This window comes from Penicillium manginii, assembly GCF_028828005.1.
Source record: "Penicillium manginii strain IBT 31320 chromosome Unknown utg000007l:1.0-2284322.0:1.0-2285126.0, whole genome shotgun sequence".
Classification (NCBI taxonomy): domain Eukaryota; kingdom Fungi; phylum Ascomycota; class Eurotiomycetes; order Eurotiales; family Aspergillaceae; genus Penicillium; species Penicillium manginii.
In genome coordinates, this window is record NW_026643108.1 from 1,002,270 (window position 1) to 1,021,542 (window position 19,273).

Here is a 19,273-nt window from a genome sequence, read left to right on the forward strand (position 1 = left end):
TAGTAATACTACATGCTAACTAGTAACTAGTACCTAGGTAGTATATAACTAACCTACCTAAATACTACTACTACTAGTACTTTCACGGATGGATTTGATTGCATGAGCCTTGGATCAAAGACAAGGAAAAACAGCCCTGGAGCTTGTTGATGAAGTACTAGTAGATAAGCCTGAAGATATCTGGATCTCAGCTTGAGATCAATTATGAGCCCTGGAGTCTACATAGCATCCATGCGAGGCAATCACTGTCGCACAGCCTTACATTAACTACCATCCTCTGACTTGGCTATCTGAGTTTGCAATTCTCAGTGTGGTACTCTGTACACCTGGTCAGCTTGTCAAGCATAGATGTGATACCCTACTCTATTTCCAATAGCCCTGCCCCCCCCTTTCCCCCAACACCATATCATACCAGTTCACCCGAGTTAGATCCAGAAAAATCCTCGCTCCCGGCTCCACCTTCCAACGTCCAAATCATCGCCAACGCAGGATGCGGGTGGCCGCACGGCACAGGCGTTTCCCCGGGGCTTTTATCCTGGCCTAGGCGATTTAGTAATGGCCTGGTCCATTCGACAAGGACGGGTCGCGGTGCTTCTCGGGGGTTTCTGCCACGCTCATTGCTTTTCCCTCGTCGTCCGTCACACGAGCTAGAAGGCGCCCACGCTCGGCTCGAGGCAGCCGGGACTCGTGTCGGCTGTCGGAGATGAGGCATTGCTGGTCCGACTGGTTTGTTCTGGAATCCCATGGTGATTGCTGACCCCGGTTCTCACGCCGGCTGCGTACATTGTGTCGGGTGTTGGTGGATCGGTGGCTGATAACGCCCAAATACACGGATTTGGATAGTTGGATGAGACTCGGTGCTCGTTTTTGGGTCTTTGTGGGGATTTTGGGTAAGAGTTCGTCGAAAGCGTCCATTTCCCGTGGTCGTTGTTTGCTTCGCCAGCCGGAAAGTGGGATTGATAGACCTAGCCCGCCAATAAACATGATGCACGTCGGATCGGGTGGAGAGGCTTAGAGTTTGCTTCTTCTGGAAAGGCTCGAGTGACTGGAAAGTGCGAAAGTGCTTTTCAGTTAGCTTCATTTTTTAAATTGGAGAAATGCAAGGCAATCGGGGAATAGACCTCACCAGCTCGGTCGGTCGATCGAAAATCCAATATTGAAACTTTTGGTAGCCAGGGCTCACTCAGAGAGCTCTCCAGTTACTCTAATTTTCCAAGGTGAGACCCGTGGTCATGGTATTCAGTGCGAGTGTGTCTAAGTAGATGGTAGTAGTGAGTTGAAGAGATTGACCAAATGGGAGAAATTTCAAGTTGTTCAGCCTTGGAGGTCACGGTGAATGTTGCCTACTTGCACTGGCAATGGCAGGTGTATTCCAAGGGTTGAAAGTGTAGTAGGTACTGAGTGAGCCCCAGGGCTGGAGACAGGGATACTACCTATATATCGCTTGGACGGCGTACGCAATGGAACAACCTTCAAGTTGGAGACTTCCATAGACCACGCAAAAAAGAATCCTCGAACTTGATGAAGATTGAAATTATGGGGAGTCTCGATAGACTCCAATCATAACTAGCTATTCATCTAATCAATTACAGATCAGCTTCCAGCTTGGAGGCATTATTCGCGGTGACCAGCACCATCCGATCGCAATACACTACCGAGACTTGGAGGTAGGCACTTTCTACACGGTATGGAAGAACATTAAAGCACTGAGTACTGTCACCTCTCTACTCTTACAGAATACTATATGGATTCTGGAATTCTGGAATTCAGCTTCTGCAGAAGAAAACATAAATTGCCGATATCATCTTCAACAGGTTTGCCAGCTTTCCTCACTAGCTACTATCAGTGCCAGTATACTATCCAGCCTGAACAGAGTCCGTACTGACAGTAAACTAGTAGTTCCTGTCTACTAAGCTCTGTCAATGGGCTACCCCCAGCATTGACTACAGAATACTACCCTCCCCATAGTAACAACCTCATTTTGGACATGCAGGGCCTAGACGCAGTGATTCGCGTTGCAGGAGATCACCCAGGGTTCATCCAACGCTACCCCACTGGGGCTGCGCATATATTGAACACGTCCTGTACTTTAAGATCGCGATCAAAAGAGGATTTCGCGTGCAATACTGCGTTACTTCAATAGATATGAAACCATACCGAGTAGCGCGCTGCCGGTCGACCAAAAGAGCACGCGCGATTAACTGCCCTCCAGGGCTTGGAGCAAGGGTAGAATAGTATGATGTCACTTAGATTCTTCTAAAAGATAAGTGGCTAAGAGTCAGGGCTCAGCTAGCCATCCCCCGCGGTTTTTGGCCAAGACAACCTGGGACGTGCTGTGCATGGATCTCCCTCCTACGCCTTGGGTCGGATCTGCTGGGAATGTCTGGCATAATTGATGTGCAGGGTCGATCGCGGCAGACGATCTCAGGGTCGACTTGGGCCATTCGGGGGCCCCGGGGTAGCTCAGATCCCACTAGGCTTCTATTGAAGCGTTGTGCATTGCTGCCCATCCGATTACTGCGCTATTGAGGTGTCTGGCATGCGGATAGGGACCCAGCGCTATGACGTTGCTTGCGTAGTCCTTGTGCTCAGACAACACTCATCGGTATGATCGAAGGGGACTGCTTGGGCCGTCTACCACCCTAATTGCCTGGATAGAATTGAGTATACAATCCGTCTTCCCCCTCCGACGCGACCCTTTGACCCTGGGGTAACACGAGGGCGACAGTGACGAACTCCTAGAACACCAAACGCCAGATAACACTCTACTCAACACGACCCACCTCCCTTGAAACAAATTTACTGGGGAAGCATGTCACGGGAGAGATTCGTAGGGCTCTGCTGGACATTTACTTTCCACTAGGTGTAGTATCCTGGAAACCGGGACCAACGACGCAAGGTGATGGGACGTGCTGTGATGCGAGTCAACATAAGGAATCTAAAAAAGGTACCAACTGATCTACGCAGAGAAAAAGCAATAACTGAACGTTTCTTGTTTTCTAATTTGCTCCTAGTCTTCGCTATGATAATTGCATTTCTGTCTTAGATATCGAGGGAACGGCCGTTGGTGGAAAAAGCAATCTAAGCTGCAAGGGGGTGGAGAACAGGGAAAGAAGGGGGAGGCGGGCCATCAAAGCCTCAGGAACTGTTCTCTCGAATGGGCCCTTTGCATTGGCTCACATAACTATTGATGTGGGCTGCATCACCTCTTTGTCAGTATCTTTCTTCTCATAGGACGGCGATTTCAACCGGGCCGAGCAAATCATACCATATGCCGAGAAACCGGGAACTGAACGAAATATCAGATATACATCCTGGCAGAGAGGATTCAAGACTATTAATTATTTCTCTCCTGTCACTTTAATGAGATGCCACCCTGGCCTAGAGCCACTGGTGAATTATGTGATTTATTTTTGAAAGGCTGGTAGGAGCTCGCTCGATTTTCTCCGAAGCGCTAGTGTGCCGGCCGCTTCTCATATATCAGCGATCTAATGATTGCCATTGAGATTCAGGTATCCGAGCAAATACCAGGCCATGAGAAAACCTAATTAGAGGACTATTGGAAGTATGCACTTCCAAGGTTATCGCTGGAGCGAGATACGTTGATACAAGGTAAAGCCACAGAACGCCCGATGGCGCCCAACTCTTTGAACATGAGCAGCCGTTGCTGCACAAAGAAAATTAAACACGGAGATACTTACTACTTGCCTCGTATTTGTGCAAGCGAATGGAGTGAGAAGATACCGAGGAATGTTTCGACTCACTTTAAAGTCACAAATGCTAGCACGTAATTGATCAATATCATAGTATGCTGGAATGGGTAGGGTTCTCTTTGGTTCATCTGTGTGAATTGACCATTCTATTTCCCCCGCAAAGCTTGGAAACGATCGACCGCTTGTACCTCGCCTGTGCGCAGAGTTGAGAGATCTGCATATTTCTGGGTGACCTGAGACCGGACTTCTGACTCGTCAACTATGATTGGGAGCTCATATCCTCGGCTTTGGGAGTGACAGGGGTCTGAGAAAGATCGAAAATCAATAGTGCCAATCGCGAGGCCCGGGTACCTGGTACCAACCGTGATAATCGTGCTAATGCATGTCCAGATGCTGGAGGGTAGATTAGGTTTTACGTGAAGGGGGATGTCCGGGTGTTCCTGGTCAACAATTACCTTAGCGTTTAGACTGGGTTCCAATTTTATGATGGCCGAATGAAAGGCGATTTGTGCCTGAGCATCGAATATGAACAATCGTGGACCATGCAATGGATCAAAGCGTTGTATTTTGGATGTTTTTAAGCAAAATTCAGAATGATCAAGCGGGCTTAGTACACTCAGCCCATTCCAGCCCCTGAATACACCACGAGCGCTCGTGAGGTTGGTGGACCAAACCCCAATCACAAGCGGTGGCAATTAGTTGAACGTGAAGGTTTGCCGACGTAATGACGAGGCAAGCACAGACGGCCGAGAGGTATGTACGAAATTTGGATGCCTCGATGTCATGGTCAGCCACACTGGCCTTAGCTCATTGCCACCAAGCCTCTGGTGGCGTCTCAAGTCAGTTTGGCTTGGCTGAGGAGGCTTCCCCGAATGGCATGACTCGATGTGACAATGGAGCTCAGATTCACAAGACACTATTCAAACTCTCTCCCCGCGAACCAAATAAATATGTGGTGGCCTCAGCACCGCTGGGCGTGAGTCAAAATGTTGGGAATTTGCCCTCCCAGTCGATCAATGGAGTGTCTCGAACCCTTTTGCTAACAATAATTGCTGTAGTGGACCATCACTTCCAAGTTTTTGGCAAACCGAAGAACAAAATGAGCGTCTTGGCAGATTAAGATAACCGATAGAGGCCAAGAAGGAAAGCAAGTCATCCCTTGAGATGCAGGGGGGAGGGCTCCCGCAATGTCTGGGGACACTCTGGCTTCCTCCTGGCCCTTGCGGCCAATTCAGGTCTGTGCTGGGATAACTTTGCGCGAGCTAAAGCAGAGCGCAGAAAATGTGATTAAACTCAGTAGGGCGTAATTGAGGCTACAAGAAAACTTCTCCAAAGGATGGAGAGAGTTTCAGATGATCCAGCGCCAGAATGCCGGGTAAACGGCGTAAAAAAGGAATGACCGCGAGTGGCCTGGCTATGTATTCAAGGCTGAGACTAAACTTGGACCGAACTCGACGGCAATTGGATGGTCGGAAACCAGTAACCCATAAACTTGGGACGGGGAAACAAAGTACAATAGTCCCGGTGGTTATTGCAGGATGACATATCTCATATCTGCTGATGTCGATCATTCTTTCTCGGTGGCCAAAAAGTATCCTGAAACTAGCCTGCATGAAACATGGGCTTATTGTTGCTTGTCTGCTGCCCTGAAGGACGTAAAGTAGTATTCTTGAGTGGGGGTTTCGCTCGATGAAGCCAGAGGGAGAGATTGGGAGTCAAATCTGACACTCGATAAGATCGACAACCAACGACATGGATCGACGATGCCGGTGCGAAAAGTGGAACGGGTGGAACCAGCCTCAACAGATGGGATCCAGTTGATGGTCATCCGAGCACCCCGGGATTGGGGTTAAAGGTATCGATAAAGCAATGGTTCATCTGCATTGTTTACCACCACCGCCGACGTGGGCCCACGTCCGTGGTTACCTGACTGAATATTTTCCCATGAAGACCAAGAAAATGATAGCTCCTTTGTGGCGCAGCCTCAGAGGAGCATTAGAGTTCTGCTCTCATTGAACTGTCGTCGCGTATCAGCGCGCGGCGCTTAGACCCGGTGCGAGCTGTCAGAAGCGGCGCTGCCGAAAATTCCGGAGTTGCTTTACGTAGCTTTCCCGAGTACGATACTCGGTTCTACTTCGAGACGTGCTGGGACCTAGTCGTCCATAGGGTCTTTAGCCCACCAAGCGCTGTCAAAGTTTACTCAGGAGAGATTGCACGGCCTCTGTCTCATCGACCCACCGGATGTTCAGCGCACATCCATTCGCAATGTGACACAAAAGCCGCCCGGGAAGAAGACTCCGAGAGGCAAATTCAAATTGTAGCATTTGGATTCCAGAATAGCCGCGCGACCGTTTCAGTGGACGATTGTGTCGTGGCCACTGCTTGTTGCGAGCGGAGAGAAGTCGATGCATGAACGTTCCAGTTGGGGTCGCCACTGACTCCGTGGCTGGAAGTGCACCCATGCTCTCAGGAATCCGGAGCAGCTCGAGGTCGAGAATGCACGAAAGCTGGGCGAACTCGCCACGCAGGTGCTGGGCGAGCAGATACTATTTTGCTCCAACCAGAAGGGGTTCCTTCGATTCGGGTCTGGACTGACGCGTGATGAATCAGAAAGCTCCCCTGGACCCGATGCAGGTCCGAACTAGCTCGCCATAGCGTCTAGCCCAGACAGTTGGGAAGAAAGAGGTGCAGTTCCACTACTATTTCCCGGTGCAATGGGCGCGACGTAGACCGGGCTTCTATGGTAAGGGATCCTATTATCTGTACTCTACCGCAGACAACAACCAGGAAGTCTATCAATTTTTCTCCCCCAGCATGTCAATTTTCTGCAGAGGCACATTCCAATCATGTCCTATGACGACTTCAACCGCTAGTCATGTATTTGTCACAGTGGCCTAGAGCCCTACGAGTCGATCCATACCCCGGATAGTGAAGCCAAAGTGCGTGGAGCGGAGAATAGCAGAATGAGTGACTGGAATCCGTAAAATGTTACCTGAATCTCGGGCTATGGGGCGGCGATTAGCACGGACCAGACAACTTCTGACCAAGCCTGACCAAAACTGACCTGTTCGACCTGTCTGACCTGTCGCAGGCCCCGCCAAAGACGATCGATCATCCGGTCGGAGCTCACATTGGTACATCTTTCTATGTTTATACTAGTAACCACCACGGATAAGAATATGAAAAAGGCACTCTGGATGAACCATGGATGATAGTATTAGAGATCTTCATACCTAGCAGGTGTCTTGGGTTAATTGAAACATCGATTATGCCTAGTTTAAGAAATGATAGCGAAACACTGAGTGGGGCAAGGATCGATGATCGCCGTCCGGACGGCGATCCGTGTGTTTCTTACAGTAGTACTAACACTCGCACTAGTGTTGACTGGGTCAGAGAAAAGTGCTGGGGCAGATCCAGCAAAAGGAGAGTCAATGCATGTCAAGTACCATTTAGACTCTACTCACATTGCGCGGGATGCAAGAGGCACAGCCGGGCATTCCAGTCTCTGCTGGGCTCGATCCACCTGCAGTCTGCAGGTGTGAAATTTCATTTTCTTGGGATTATTTTAATTTGAAAATTATAATTCCTAAAAGGAAATTGAATTCTTTTTTTGGCTTTATTCCTATTTTTGAAATAAAAAGAAAAATAAAAGAAAAATCCACCCCGAAAAGGAAACGTAGGTTAGGGATGGTAATCAGTCGATCAATCCTCTGCCCCGATCGCAGCAGAACAGGAACAAGCTTCCATGTCCCAGGTCTCTCAAGTATAAACCCCTTGTTCTCCTCCAGCCCTTTCCTGCTTCTTAATCACCTAAGAAAGCCCTCAACCCTTACTCTGTCCCTTATAACATCTCCCAGCAACCCTCAAGACAAGGGCGATCTCCATCTGAAACCCAACCTCACCCCCTGCCCTTCCTCTGCCCCGGATTTTAGGATTCGACTTGCTCTATTGCGCTCCTAGATCAATTGTGTCTTGCTTTCGGCTGGTACCTTTGGTCAATTACCAGCCTCAAATCTCTTCATTCGGCAACCCGTTCAACCCGCGACGCGCTGTAGCCGTGTCTCCGGTAACAGAAGTCTCATAGTCTGCATTCCTGGCCTTGCTTTCAGGCACGCGACGCGCTTGGATCAGATTCAAGTCATGGCGTATAGCTGTATGTCCGATCCCCACCCGTCGATTTGATGCTGGGCCGATTTGTTTATTTCTGCTCGTTTGTCCCTCTTTTTGCCCTTCCAACATTCTTTCCTTCGCTCTCTGTGCCTGTTCCCTCGTTCTCTTTCGTCCTTCTTTACTCTTGTCTTTTCCTTGCTCTCGCCTCCTTCTTTGGCCCTTCACTCACTTCAACTTCCATTCCTTCCATCTTACAGTTGGACTAATATCCCACTGCCTCCAGGTGACAGCATCGTTGACACTGTCCCACCTCGCTCTTTCAAGACAGAAGATCTTGACGATATGAGACCTCAGGGCCAGCATATCTCCGATCGTTTAACTGTTGAGGTTGACTGCCGCTCCCTGGGCCCTAGCGAATGCCCATCGATGACCTCGAGCTTCTCGCCTTTGGAATCACCAACTCCCACCCCAACTAGTCTTTACAGTCACAACTCAATGGCTTCGCCTACCTGGCATGAAGCTGGCCAGTACCACGGCATGCCAATGGAGCGCCGAACTTCCGCAACCCCGCTCCGTAGTGCGTTCAAGATGGCCGATTTGACCTCTGGAGATGCGCTGGGTATGCCTTATAGCAACATGGATCGCCCCGAGCAGATGCCCATGGAGTATCTCCCGGGCTACGATGAAAATGTCGACCAGTTCTACTTCCCTCAAGAAGTCCCAAAAACATTCGACCAGACGGCATTCCCTTACCAAGCTCCTATGGGCCAGTATAACACTATGCCTCGCAACCATCATTACCAGTACCGCCCGCAGCAGACGACCTACCTGCCGGAATCAGCATCCAACCCATGCTTGTCTCGTCCCATTTTCAATCAGCCTCCAACTGAACAGCTTCCCAACTCGGTTTCCATGTCGAATATGCTCCAATTCATGCCTCACACCGAGTCCATGCCACCTCAAACAATTGCGCCCCGTCAGGCATTCCACCACACGGCCCCCGTCACCCCACCCTCATCTTCTTACTCTGAGTTTCCTACAAATCTTCAAACTTTTAAAGCCCACACTCCTTCTACCCCTGTTCGCTCCAACTCGATTGGAACGCCCTCGGGCACTGACACTCCAATGAGCCGCCTATCTGGTGGAAACGAATACCAAGAGGAGTATCCCATGTCTCCGATCTACCGTGATGGCATCATGAGGGCTCATCGCCAGCCTTCGCGAAAACCCTCCAAAAAGCAGCTGATTCGCTCCAACCTTAGCCTTGAAAATCTCCCCGCTGTGATCAAGCAGGTTCAATTCAAGTGCAAGGAGCCGGGCTGCAAGGGACGTTTCAAGCGCCAGGAGCATCTCAAGCGGCACATGAAGAGCCACTCCAAGGAGAAGCCCCATGTTTGTTGGGTTCCAGGCTGCCACCGCGCATTCTCCCGGAGCGATAACCTCAATGCCCACTACACCAAGACCCACAGCAAGCGCGGCGGTCGTAACCGCTATGTCGCTACCCTCGACGATACCAGCCAAGATTACGATCCAGACTTCCGTGGTCAGCTCACACCAGATGGCCGTCCCATCTATGGCTCCAAGCTTGAGGACCCCATTCCTGACTGTGGAGACCTGGATGGGTGGGACGACTAGATGGAACTATTCCAATTCCACAAAAAGCAAATAAACAAACTTCGACTCAACAAAAAATACCATCATCCAAAAAGAAAAAAAAACAAACCAAAAAAAGAATCAATTCAATTTCAACACATTCGCGACATTCTGCCAGAGTCTTGATACTAGCTTTGGCAATTCAAAGACCCTCACCAAAGAGGGCCTTGATATGATACCCTTCCGATGGTGGATCGGTCATACCGATGAAACAGGCATTTACCGGCCAGGTGGCCGATACGGCGTTGTACATGTCTTTTGGGCGCAGGGTCGCAGACCGATACCTGCGCCTATTACTTTTTTTTAACTTATTATTCTTGCATAATTTGACCGGTGCGAAAAGGGCTTGGTGCGGCACTCTGGGATCTTTTGTCGGCGTTTGCATATCTTCACTTGAACCACGGTTTGGATAATCACTAGGGAGGATTGGGAAACGATCATGTACAATGAGCTACAATCTGCTTTTTTCTTCGACTTATTGCGTGTACCACCATCTATATCATCTTGTGGCATAATTCCAAACAAACACACAATATCTTGACAACTGCACCATGTGCCCTCCTTCACCGTAGATCTTCGCACTTCCAACTCTGTCTCGCTTGAACAGGCACCTGCATACGTGGTCCCAGCTTGCTGGTCTTTCCCGAGTGATCTTCGACTGTGTAATATCTCACCTCACACTGTGGTGGGGCATCCGAACATCGAATCCCGCCTAAACTTCTCCGCGTCTCCACCTTCTTCCACTTCCACTTCCACTTCCAATCCTCGATCATAACACTTCGCGTTCCAAGCTGCCCAGCTGCCCCTCGCCAACATTACCAGTCAGATCTAGATTCTTATTACTCGATAGCCCCCCCCCAGATGCGTGCAACCAGGGCCATTGAATCTTGTTTGGCTTCGTTCCACGGTTCCCCAGTTTGAATGTTACACATCACACCCGCGCCCCGACGCTTCGAGATACCTCCAGCATGTACCTGGATCATTCTATCCGATCTGTCTGGTGCTGTGGATCACCCTATTATGTCGATCCGACTAGATTGCCACGCCTCCAATCGGTCGCTCACATTTTCTCTTGCGTCGTTCGCCCTCCCCCATAGAGCACCAGCCGCGACACTCTCCACATTCCAAAATTAACGGGCTGACATCTCATTCGCGCTCCCCTGTTCCAGATTTTTGTTTTCTCAATCTAAACCCACCGATTAGACTTCACTTGATTTCATCACTAATTTTGATTTTGATCCTTCACTTTCGAGTCGGCCCCTCATCTGTTACGACATAGGGTGGGCCACGCACAACAGACTAATGCGAATCATGCAGCCCGGCTGTAGCAATGGGAATCTAGGGTTTTCCCCGTCTGTTTTTCACCTCAAAATTTTACTTCCAGTTTGATTTTTTTTTTTTCTCTCTCTCTCTTTACCGGGATCCTGCGCCACTAGATCTGATCTGACCTTCTGTGGCTAACAGCCTGTGGAGTGCACCCCAACGATCTTCACCAACAAAATAGGCGACTTGCATCGCCCGCCAAGATCTTGGGAACGACTCTCAGACAGCCTGGATTCAAGAGCCGCGCAATTCAGTCGAGTGCCACTGCCTGTACTTACCTCGATCATTGGGTCCGTACATTTGCTCGCTCATTCCCCGGATGAGATCCCTACACTGATTGCATCAGTACAAGCCATTCGCTGCCCTGGCTATCGCATTTCCCAACAAGCAAATGCCTCGATACATCTTATTTTAGCTCCAACTCACCGGTTCGTCATCGGTCGAACATGATCTACGGATTCTCGATGGCGCTTGCATATGCAGCGCCTCGAATGATCTCCGAATGAAACGGCAGGGTTAGGGCGTGCTACTCGCACCGCTACTCGTGTCGCTAAACTTGACTGGAAGTCTATGCTCGTAGCCATGTGTCCTTTCTGAAAGTGTTACTTTCTTTTCAATTACTTTCGCCATATTTTGCCGTATTCCAAATCTTGAACCCCCAATTTCCCTGGTTTCAAATTATGGTTCCCCACCCGGTACAACGGGAAATGCATGGCTTGAGACGTTGCTGTCGGGGTGGTTACACGATGGGATCGTACTTTATTAAAACACGCTCGGTAGGGGAAAAAAAATGGGGAACAAGGTACGGAGTACTCCGTACAGGGGCAGGACTTTTTCGCATCTCCGACCGGATGTATGAAAGTATAGCCTCAGGGGGAAGAGTTGAAGAAACTTGCTTTTTCACGATTCTGGAATCCTGTCGGGTGAAAGGGCCGGCGCTATTCGGCATTTGTTTTGTTTTGTTTTCTGTTTTTGCTTTTCCTTTTCTGCAAGACTGAGCTCATATCCGGGATCGCCTCATTTGTTATTGGATGTTGGGACATTACCCTTTTGGGAACATTCGAAAGAGGTATGATTCCAAATCAAAAAGGAATAGAACGAGCTTCACTCTGCAGTATGTACCATCGTTCTGGCTTCGTGGTGTGATCCTCTCCAACTATCCACGCAAGCACGGCTGGGAATCAGGGCTATGTGGGATGCGGGAAGGTCAATGGGGTAATGTAACTGGGGTCGAGTCTAGCATTCCAGTCAATATCCAACCAGTTGGAATTGCCGCGTGCTGAGCTGGCATGTCTGTGCCTCTAGTATGTCGGCTGGGCGGAACCTGGCGGTCCATATGCCAGTTGCCAATCTTGTCCACTTTGGTTTGACGATAACCGATTTTTAATCGTTAAGGTTATTTCTGAGAAGTAGCTTCCTGGAATAAGATGAATGCTGCTCGCTCGATGCAACCATGCAGCAATAGGCTGAGGTAGTAAATACCTGCGCGTGGTTCATGGCTGTGCTGCGGGCGACATGCATTGGAATGTGAGGCCGGGGTGAGATGGGCTGTTACTCGAGTCGGTCTGGATTTTCCTCATACTGGACCAGAGACGGTAATCGCATTTTCTATCACGCATGCAAAATCACAACTCAAAATTTCCTTTCCCCTCGGAAAACTTCCCACTCTGAATGGATTTTTGATTGTCATCCGGGGTGTGGTTCCTATCCCTCGCTTTAGTCAGAATGTGTCTTACATTGTATGTGGGTGTTTTGGATGCTGACTAAAACTCAACCTTGAGCTCAAATGGGATTTGTCTTGGAAAGATACTTTCATTTGGGCTATTCTGTATGCATCTCTGCGCGATTTTGTAAATCATTAAAATCGGGTGCCCATGCAGATTGCTGTCGGTGTAGTTCGGGAACATGGCTTCTATAGCGGTGAACATTGATGCTCGACCACCCCCGCCAAGGTCCGGTCTGACAGGCAATGCTGAATTAGCACATCGAGTAAGATGCAATCGTTTTTTTTTCTCAAAGATTCAATCTAGGCAAAACAACTCCATTGGATGTATCAATAATTTCTATGCGTCCTTCCAGGGGTTGTCTCCAAGAATCTCTGAGCTGATGCCTAGAACCATCTTAGGGTTTGATTTTCTACTGTCTACTGGACACTGTTCTTACACCAAGCCCACTGGAATCTGAAAAAGAAAATTGACGAACAGATCCTCAGAGAGGAAGAAAATATACAGATCAGATCTTCTTATTGGCCTTTCAGAAGCATAGGGGGTTATGATCGGTAGAGACTAGAATCAACTACTTGTCGCCTTAAACACTTTCTATACCATTATATAGCTAAGTTCCATCACAATAACGGTGCAGATAGATCCAGAGATCAGGATATAGTAGTGAAATTAGGGGTAGATAAAAAGCCTATGTTCTTTAGCTCACTTTGAGCTCTTGATAACCTGTAGCGTAAATTGACCTTGAGGGTTTTAGATGAAACCATCTTATATCTCTTTCTAATCCCGTATAGATCTAAGATATTTCTAGGTCCACCATTTGAGACATGTATGAGACTCTACTTAGATACAGTCACACTTTCCGGACTATACTTCAGCTGGCAGGATATAGGCCCTGTTGTTTCCACCAGAAATATCACACCCAAGGCAAGCAAGTGAACACGGCCCGATACGATCTTTTTGAAAAAATTTCAGATAAAATAATCTATTGATTTCTTATGCCTAGCGATGTTACAGTAGATTTTTAAAGTTTCAAAGTTGCTACTGGCTAGACATTGTAGTACCATTACGCTGATGTAGATATTGGCCTTGGAGTTGTCCAGGAACGACAGCAGCACGAGCAGAAAGTAAATAGACAATCAATAACCCAGCGACGAAAAAGCTTCTTCACTCACAAATTCTTACACTTCAAGCTATCCAGGCTGGTTACAGTTTGTGCCTAAGCTTCCACCCATGAAGTACTAAGCCATCGAACTTCGCTGATGATGGTCGAAGAGTTTTTAATCTGCCCCCCCAAGCTTCTTTCTGCTTAAATCCCAGCTTGCATGTCATTTAATTTACAATTTTGTCATCAAAGTGCCCATGGCGCAGTGCTAGTCCTGAATCAGATGGCCTGACAGATTGCTTATGTCATACGTCGCACCGTATTTATTTGCGCGATGGCCCGTGGGTCATCTTTCTCCCTAAATATTCTGTCACCCAAGATCCGGGGTAGATAGCCCCGCTTGGTCTGTTCAGCTGACTCGGAGCCTGAGATTCATGAGTTCTCTACTTTGGTAGGTATCGCAGAACAATAGATGAAATAGCACTAGTGTTTTCGAGTTCATAACCCCCCCCCCCCTACCTAGTACCACATTTGAAGCGACTGCGATCGCCCCTTACTATGATGACACGTTTCTATTGGAGTGACTTGTTTCATGGACACCAATAAAATATATCAAGCTCAACAGTCTGAGTAAGGATTTTTCAAATTTGAAGTATACCTAGGTACAGTACTAGTATTAGTTAAATTGCCTTGGTACCTAGGTAGGTAGTGGTTGCCCAGATGGATACTAACTAGTAAGTATCTAGGTACCTAGTAGTTACTACTAATCCTACTAGTATCGTCATAATACAAGTACTAAGAATTTGAGAAGGATAAGATAATGCGACCACAAGGATTATGAGGGTTGCTACTAGTAATGAGAAAAAAGCCACCTGTTCATTTATTCTCTGGATCGCTATTCCGGGCCAAGCTTCTGCAACTGCTGAGGCATAGCACATTGGTACTTGCGGAAAGCTCGTGTTCCCACATTCTCGTTAAACATCTCATCCAATTCCTCGAAAGACCGTCCCTTGGTTTCGGGAATTGTATAATAGACCCCGGCCAGCGCAGCAGCCCCCATAGCGGCGAAGATCCATCCAATCTTGCCGCCCAAGTCAGCTTCATCCGTATTGTATAGGTATGGGATAACCACATTCCATACTGTGGAGAAGAAGTAGTTGAAAGCGAAGCCGATAGCCATAGATTTGGCACGCAGACGCACGGAGGATACTTCACCAGCAATGGCCATTGCAGGACCGATTGCGGGTCCGTAAACCCACCATGAAAGCTGGAGGAAGATTCCAACAACCCTGATGAAAGATGTTAGATACAATTCCAAAAAAAAAGAGACTGAATGCTAACTTACCACAAGGCGTCACTTGATTTCGGGAAACAACCTGCGATACCCATCACCGTAAAGAAGGTTGTGGAGAGACAGAGGCCGAACATGATCAGCCGTCTGGAGCCAACCTTGGTCATCAGATAGGCAGTGAGAATGGAACTGGCAATACCAAAACCAATACCAATCTCAGTCATCATGCCAATCTTGGCAGAGGACATACCAGCCTGGACCAGGAAGTAGGGCCCGTTTGACATAAAGCTAGATCCAATGACTTGCTGCAAACCGTTGCAGAACAGAATGATGCGAGTGCGGCGCCAGTTTGTTCCGCGGAAACACTCAATGAAACTAGTCTCCTTAGAAGCAGCACTGCGCGCCTTTTCCTCCTCGTTAACCCGAATCATTTGCTCAAGAAGCTCGGTGATTTCTGATGATTTGTTGCCTAGTCGAGCGAGGGACTTGCGTGCTTTCTCAAGACGGTTCTTCATGACCAGGAAATAGGGAGACTCGGGGAGGAATGGGAGGAACAGAAGTATCACGCCTGGCCAGACCCATGCGGCGGCAAAGAGTACCTTCAGAGATTTAGCATCAATTGAAACGATAGATAGATTTTCACTCTTACCCGATAGGCATCCGAGGAGATCATTGACATTCGAGGCAATGCTACCGAAGCAGCAATCATATATCCGAGATTCTGCCTCCAGTTAGCGTCAATCATATTTCACAGCCATTAGAGAATTTTACCATGCAGAATGTGAAGAAAGACAATGCAATGCCACGCAGTGGAAGCGGTGTCACCTCCGAGATATAGGTTTGTCCAGTGGTCAAACATATACCCATCGACAGGCCGTTTACAATCTTGCCAGCAAGGAAGACACCAGGGGTATGTGATGTATACACAACGGCCACGCCAGCTGCAGACACAACCGCTGCCAGGAGAAATGAAGCACGGCGACCTAGAAGATCTTGCACCGGTCCGGCGATGGCTGCCCCGATCATCGTGGCCACCTGTGACATTGCGTTCCACAGAGATTGCCAGTATGCTGGAATCACGTATGCGCCGTTGGTAAGCTCTCCAAACTCCATACTAGACCTCAGTTAGTCTTGATTCGGTATTTATCCAAATAAAGGGGCGAACATACGCGAATCCCGGCATTGAAAGAGACAACGATAATACCAGATTATCGAAGCCATACATGAATGCCCCGAGATTGCCATAGAGACAAAAGAGGAAGACCCAGGGGTTCTGAGCTAGGCACTGCCATGCAGTCTGCTTCTGACATTCCTGCTCGTCTGGCAGGTTATCATGAGTCGTAACATTTTCCAAATGGGTGGATTTTAACTTCTGGTCGGTAGACTCCATTTCGTAAGTCTGTGAGAGATCTTGAAGGTGGACACCAGGGTATCTGAAGATCCCAAGAAAAGGGTGGAATGAACCAGGCATTTGAAGGCAAATACCTCGGGTTTTCCCCAATGTGGGGAAATTGACGTGGCCGGCATTTCCAAGTTGCTTGTTCCACTTTGACTCGGGGTTGGTTGACCCGACTACTCGGCAATTCCGAGGCTGCTGGAGACACCTTGCGCCTCAACTTCCCCAGAACTGGGATATTGCGGGTCTATTGGTACCAGATTGAAGGTTTGGGGTTTGCAAATTATGCGCTGTGATTCGATTTATTCCAAACAATACACCCAAAATACGTTTTTCGAATATCTATTTGTATCTCTACTTCTTAGCGAAAACAACTTGCCTGCCACTCTCAAAGCGCTGTACCGACACCGATTCGCCGATCAAAACTTCAGCCTCTAGATCGGCAGATACCTCTACCTCTAAGGCTTCTTTGTTCCATGCCACGCTGACATCCCCGGCGGGAGTGACAAATTTGCCACGAGCGGTCTCAAACAGTTCCATCCGAGGCGCGATACGAACTCTCTTGAATCCTGGCTGCGCTGGCGACACGCCAAATACTTGAGTGACAATCTCATGGACTGGGCTTGCACTCCAACCATGGCAATCACTTCGAGCATTGTTCGCGTGCTCAGCCCAGGTCGTCAGATTGTCTCCAATCATTTGTCGCCACGGTGCCATTAGAGACGGGAAGAGTTTGTTGTAAAGACCGACTTTCTCCACTGCACGGAAAAGATAGAATTGCATAGAATAAGAGCATTGGGCCAGTGTTGTATCTTCCAACGCGCGCAGCATGAGGTCTCGGGCGGCATCGCCAGTGACAGTCTCTGAGAGAATTGCGAAAACTTGGCTGTGTTGACTGTACTCCGGACTCGATGGGCCATCCGTATAAATTCCTTCTTCAAAGCAATTTTTATTCACAGCTTTACGGAGCCCATCAGCTCGAGCATTATATTCGACGGCGGTATCTCTCCTTCCGACGAAGTTGCAGATCTCGGCAGCTTGCATCAATGCGACGATATAGAGCAGACTGTTGAAAGTCGCCATCCCGGTGCTTGTATACGCTCGCGGCATGCACGATTCGAAGATTTTACCCGGTACAAACCACTCGGGTACCCAGTCAATGAAGGGCCAGGTATCTTCGTCAAAGCGACCGACAAGACCAAGATCGGTAATTCTTTCATCGAAGTGATTGAGAATTCCGTCCACGGTCGCAAGATATCGCCTTGCGACGGATATATCAGCAAAATATTGCATATGATCGTAAACCATCGCGACCCAATATAGTGAGAATTGAGGGATCTGTTTACTGCGAAAACCGGCCGGGAATTGTGCCTTGATCAACCCGTCTGGGCCTTGGCTTGCATGGAATTCTTGAAGGGTTTTCCGAGCAAGTTTATCATCCGATGAGATCTGGTAGGTGAAGAGCATCTGCAGCCGAGAATCCGAAGCAAATTGGTTTTGCTCGTAGAATGGACAATCCTCGTATGTCTCATGTCGACAGTTTTCCAAGGTCCGCAGGCTTATCTTCCAGATCTCGTCCAGCTCGGTATCGGCATGGACATCGGTTTTCACGTCCAGGGGATAGAAGGTTTCGCGGAAGGTGAAACTTTTCAAAGTCAAAGGCTCTTCAGCGGCTGTGATTTGGACTTGGATGTATCGGAATGCTCGGAACCAAAAAGGTTCAAATGTGTGCTCGGCTTGGCCATCAGCGACAGTATAGACATCCTTCATTCCATAAAGACGACCATCAGAATCCGCCCGGTTTGATTTGGTCCGAGGCATAGGGAAAGGGGCAGTTTCAACCCCAAGGTCTTTCTCGTAGCATTCGGAGTATAGCAACGTAACAGTAGATCCTTTCCCGCCACTACATTGGAGAGTAACGAATGCTGTCGTCAACGACTTGGTCTCAATATCAACCGTCAGAGTCTCTCCAGACGGGATTTCTACGACGCAGTCTTGTTTCAGAAAGCTCGTCCACTGGTCCTTTGCCACTGTTCCCTGGCATTTAACGGCTCCATCGAACCGAGCGTGCAGCTCAGGAAGTTCTGGAATCGGTCGGGGAGCGAGCTTCCAGGGACTTTGGATGGGAAGCATCTTGGCAGGTCGAAATTGTAGTATAGAATCCTCCCAGGCGGAGTCATCAAAATCGGGTGACTCCCAACCTGTCAGCTGTGACGATTCTGTCGCTCTTTCATTGTTTGAAAGAAAAGGAGGACCCAGGATATAATTCCACTCGGAGTGGGGAATAATCTGTCGCGTAGTTTCCTCCAGGCATTTCCATGTTGTATCTGTAGAAAGCGAAAGATCCTACTCAAGATATTTGTTAGCAGGATATCCTGATGCCTATCCAAAGCCAGGGTAATATCGTGACGTACCTCGATCTCGCAGTGGAGTAAAAATCCGGGCAATTCTGTGCTGAGGATTGACGAAGAGCCAGCTGTTATAGAAGAATATCTCAAGACCCGTGCGCTGAGAACATTCTCGCCCTTCACCAGATAGGGCAGAATGTCCACCGTTTCAAAGTGCCATCGCTCCATGTAGCTTTTGCATGGACCGAAGCTCACCCGCTGGCCATTGACGAAGAGCCGGTAGCGACTGTCTGCCGACACATGCACGGGCAACTCCTTGATATTAACTGTGCCCGGCCATTGGAATCTTTTGCGAAAGAGGAAGTACCGCCCTGGCTGGTTGTCTTCTTCGTGGTAGCCAGGTGTCCAGATCCATTGGGCCGATTGTGTCCAGTTGGGTGCCATGGTGAATGGTTATCGAGAAGGAAATTGCGGAGGAACTTTTTTGGAGATGAGGAGGGGTAATGTTAATCGTCTATCTCTTTCCCCCCCCCGCACCAGTGCCAGTGAGCGATGTTCAAAACTCGGGCCTTCCGGGGTAAAAATGTGGAGAGCCGCTGCCGACCTCCAGGGC

At 48.7% G+C, this 19,273-nt stretch overlaps 4 protein-coding genes across 4 annotated transcripts; 1 reads left to right on the top strand and 3 right to left on the bottom strand.

The window, feature by feature from the left end:
• Positions 1-549: 549 nt before the first annotated feature.
• On the bottom strand, positions 550-984 carry N7533_010303 (uncharacterized protein; the record flags this gene model as incomplete). Its single annotated transcript, XM_057106953.1, has 1 exon — positions 550-984. The coding sequence occupies one exon, from the start codon at positions 982-984 to the stop codon at positions 550-552; it is 435 nt and encodes a 144-aa protein (XP_056956170.1).
• Positions 985-7,853: 6,869 nt separating this feature from the next.
• Positions 7,854-9,458, top strand: brlA (C2H2 type transcription factor BrlA; the record flags this gene model as incomplete). Its single annotated transcript, XM_057106954.1, has 2 exons — positions 7,854-7,866; positions 8,107-9,458. 2 exons carry the CDS (start codon positions 7,854-7,856, stop codon positions 9,456-9,458), a joined length of 1,365 nt encoding a protein of 454 aa, XP_056956171.1.
• A 5,062-nt stretch (positions 9,459-14,520) lies between these two features.
• On the bottom strand, positions 14,521-16,306 carry N7533_010305 (uncharacterized protein; the record flags this gene model as incomplete). The annotated part of the gene is made up of 5 exons (XM_057106955.1): positions 14,521-14,914; positions 14,971-15,515; positions 15,566-15,637; positions 15,688-16,030; positions 16,086-16,306. The coding sequence occupies 5 exons, from the start codon at positions 16,304-16,306 to the stop codon at positions 14,521-14,523; spliced, it is 1,575 nt and encodes a 524-aa protein (XP_056956172.1).
• A 360-nt stretch (positions 16,307-16,666) lies between these two features.
• N7533_010306 (uncharacterized protein) lies at positions 16,667-19,104 on the bottom strand (the record flags this gene model as incomplete). Its single annotated transcript, XM_057106956.1, has 2 exons — positions 16,667-18,658; positions 18,727-19,104. 2 exons carry the CDS (start codon positions 19,102-19,104, stop codon positions 16,667-16,669), a joined length of 2,370 nt encoding a protein of 789 aa, XP_056956173.1.
• Positions 19,105-19,273: the final 169 nt, after the last annotated feature.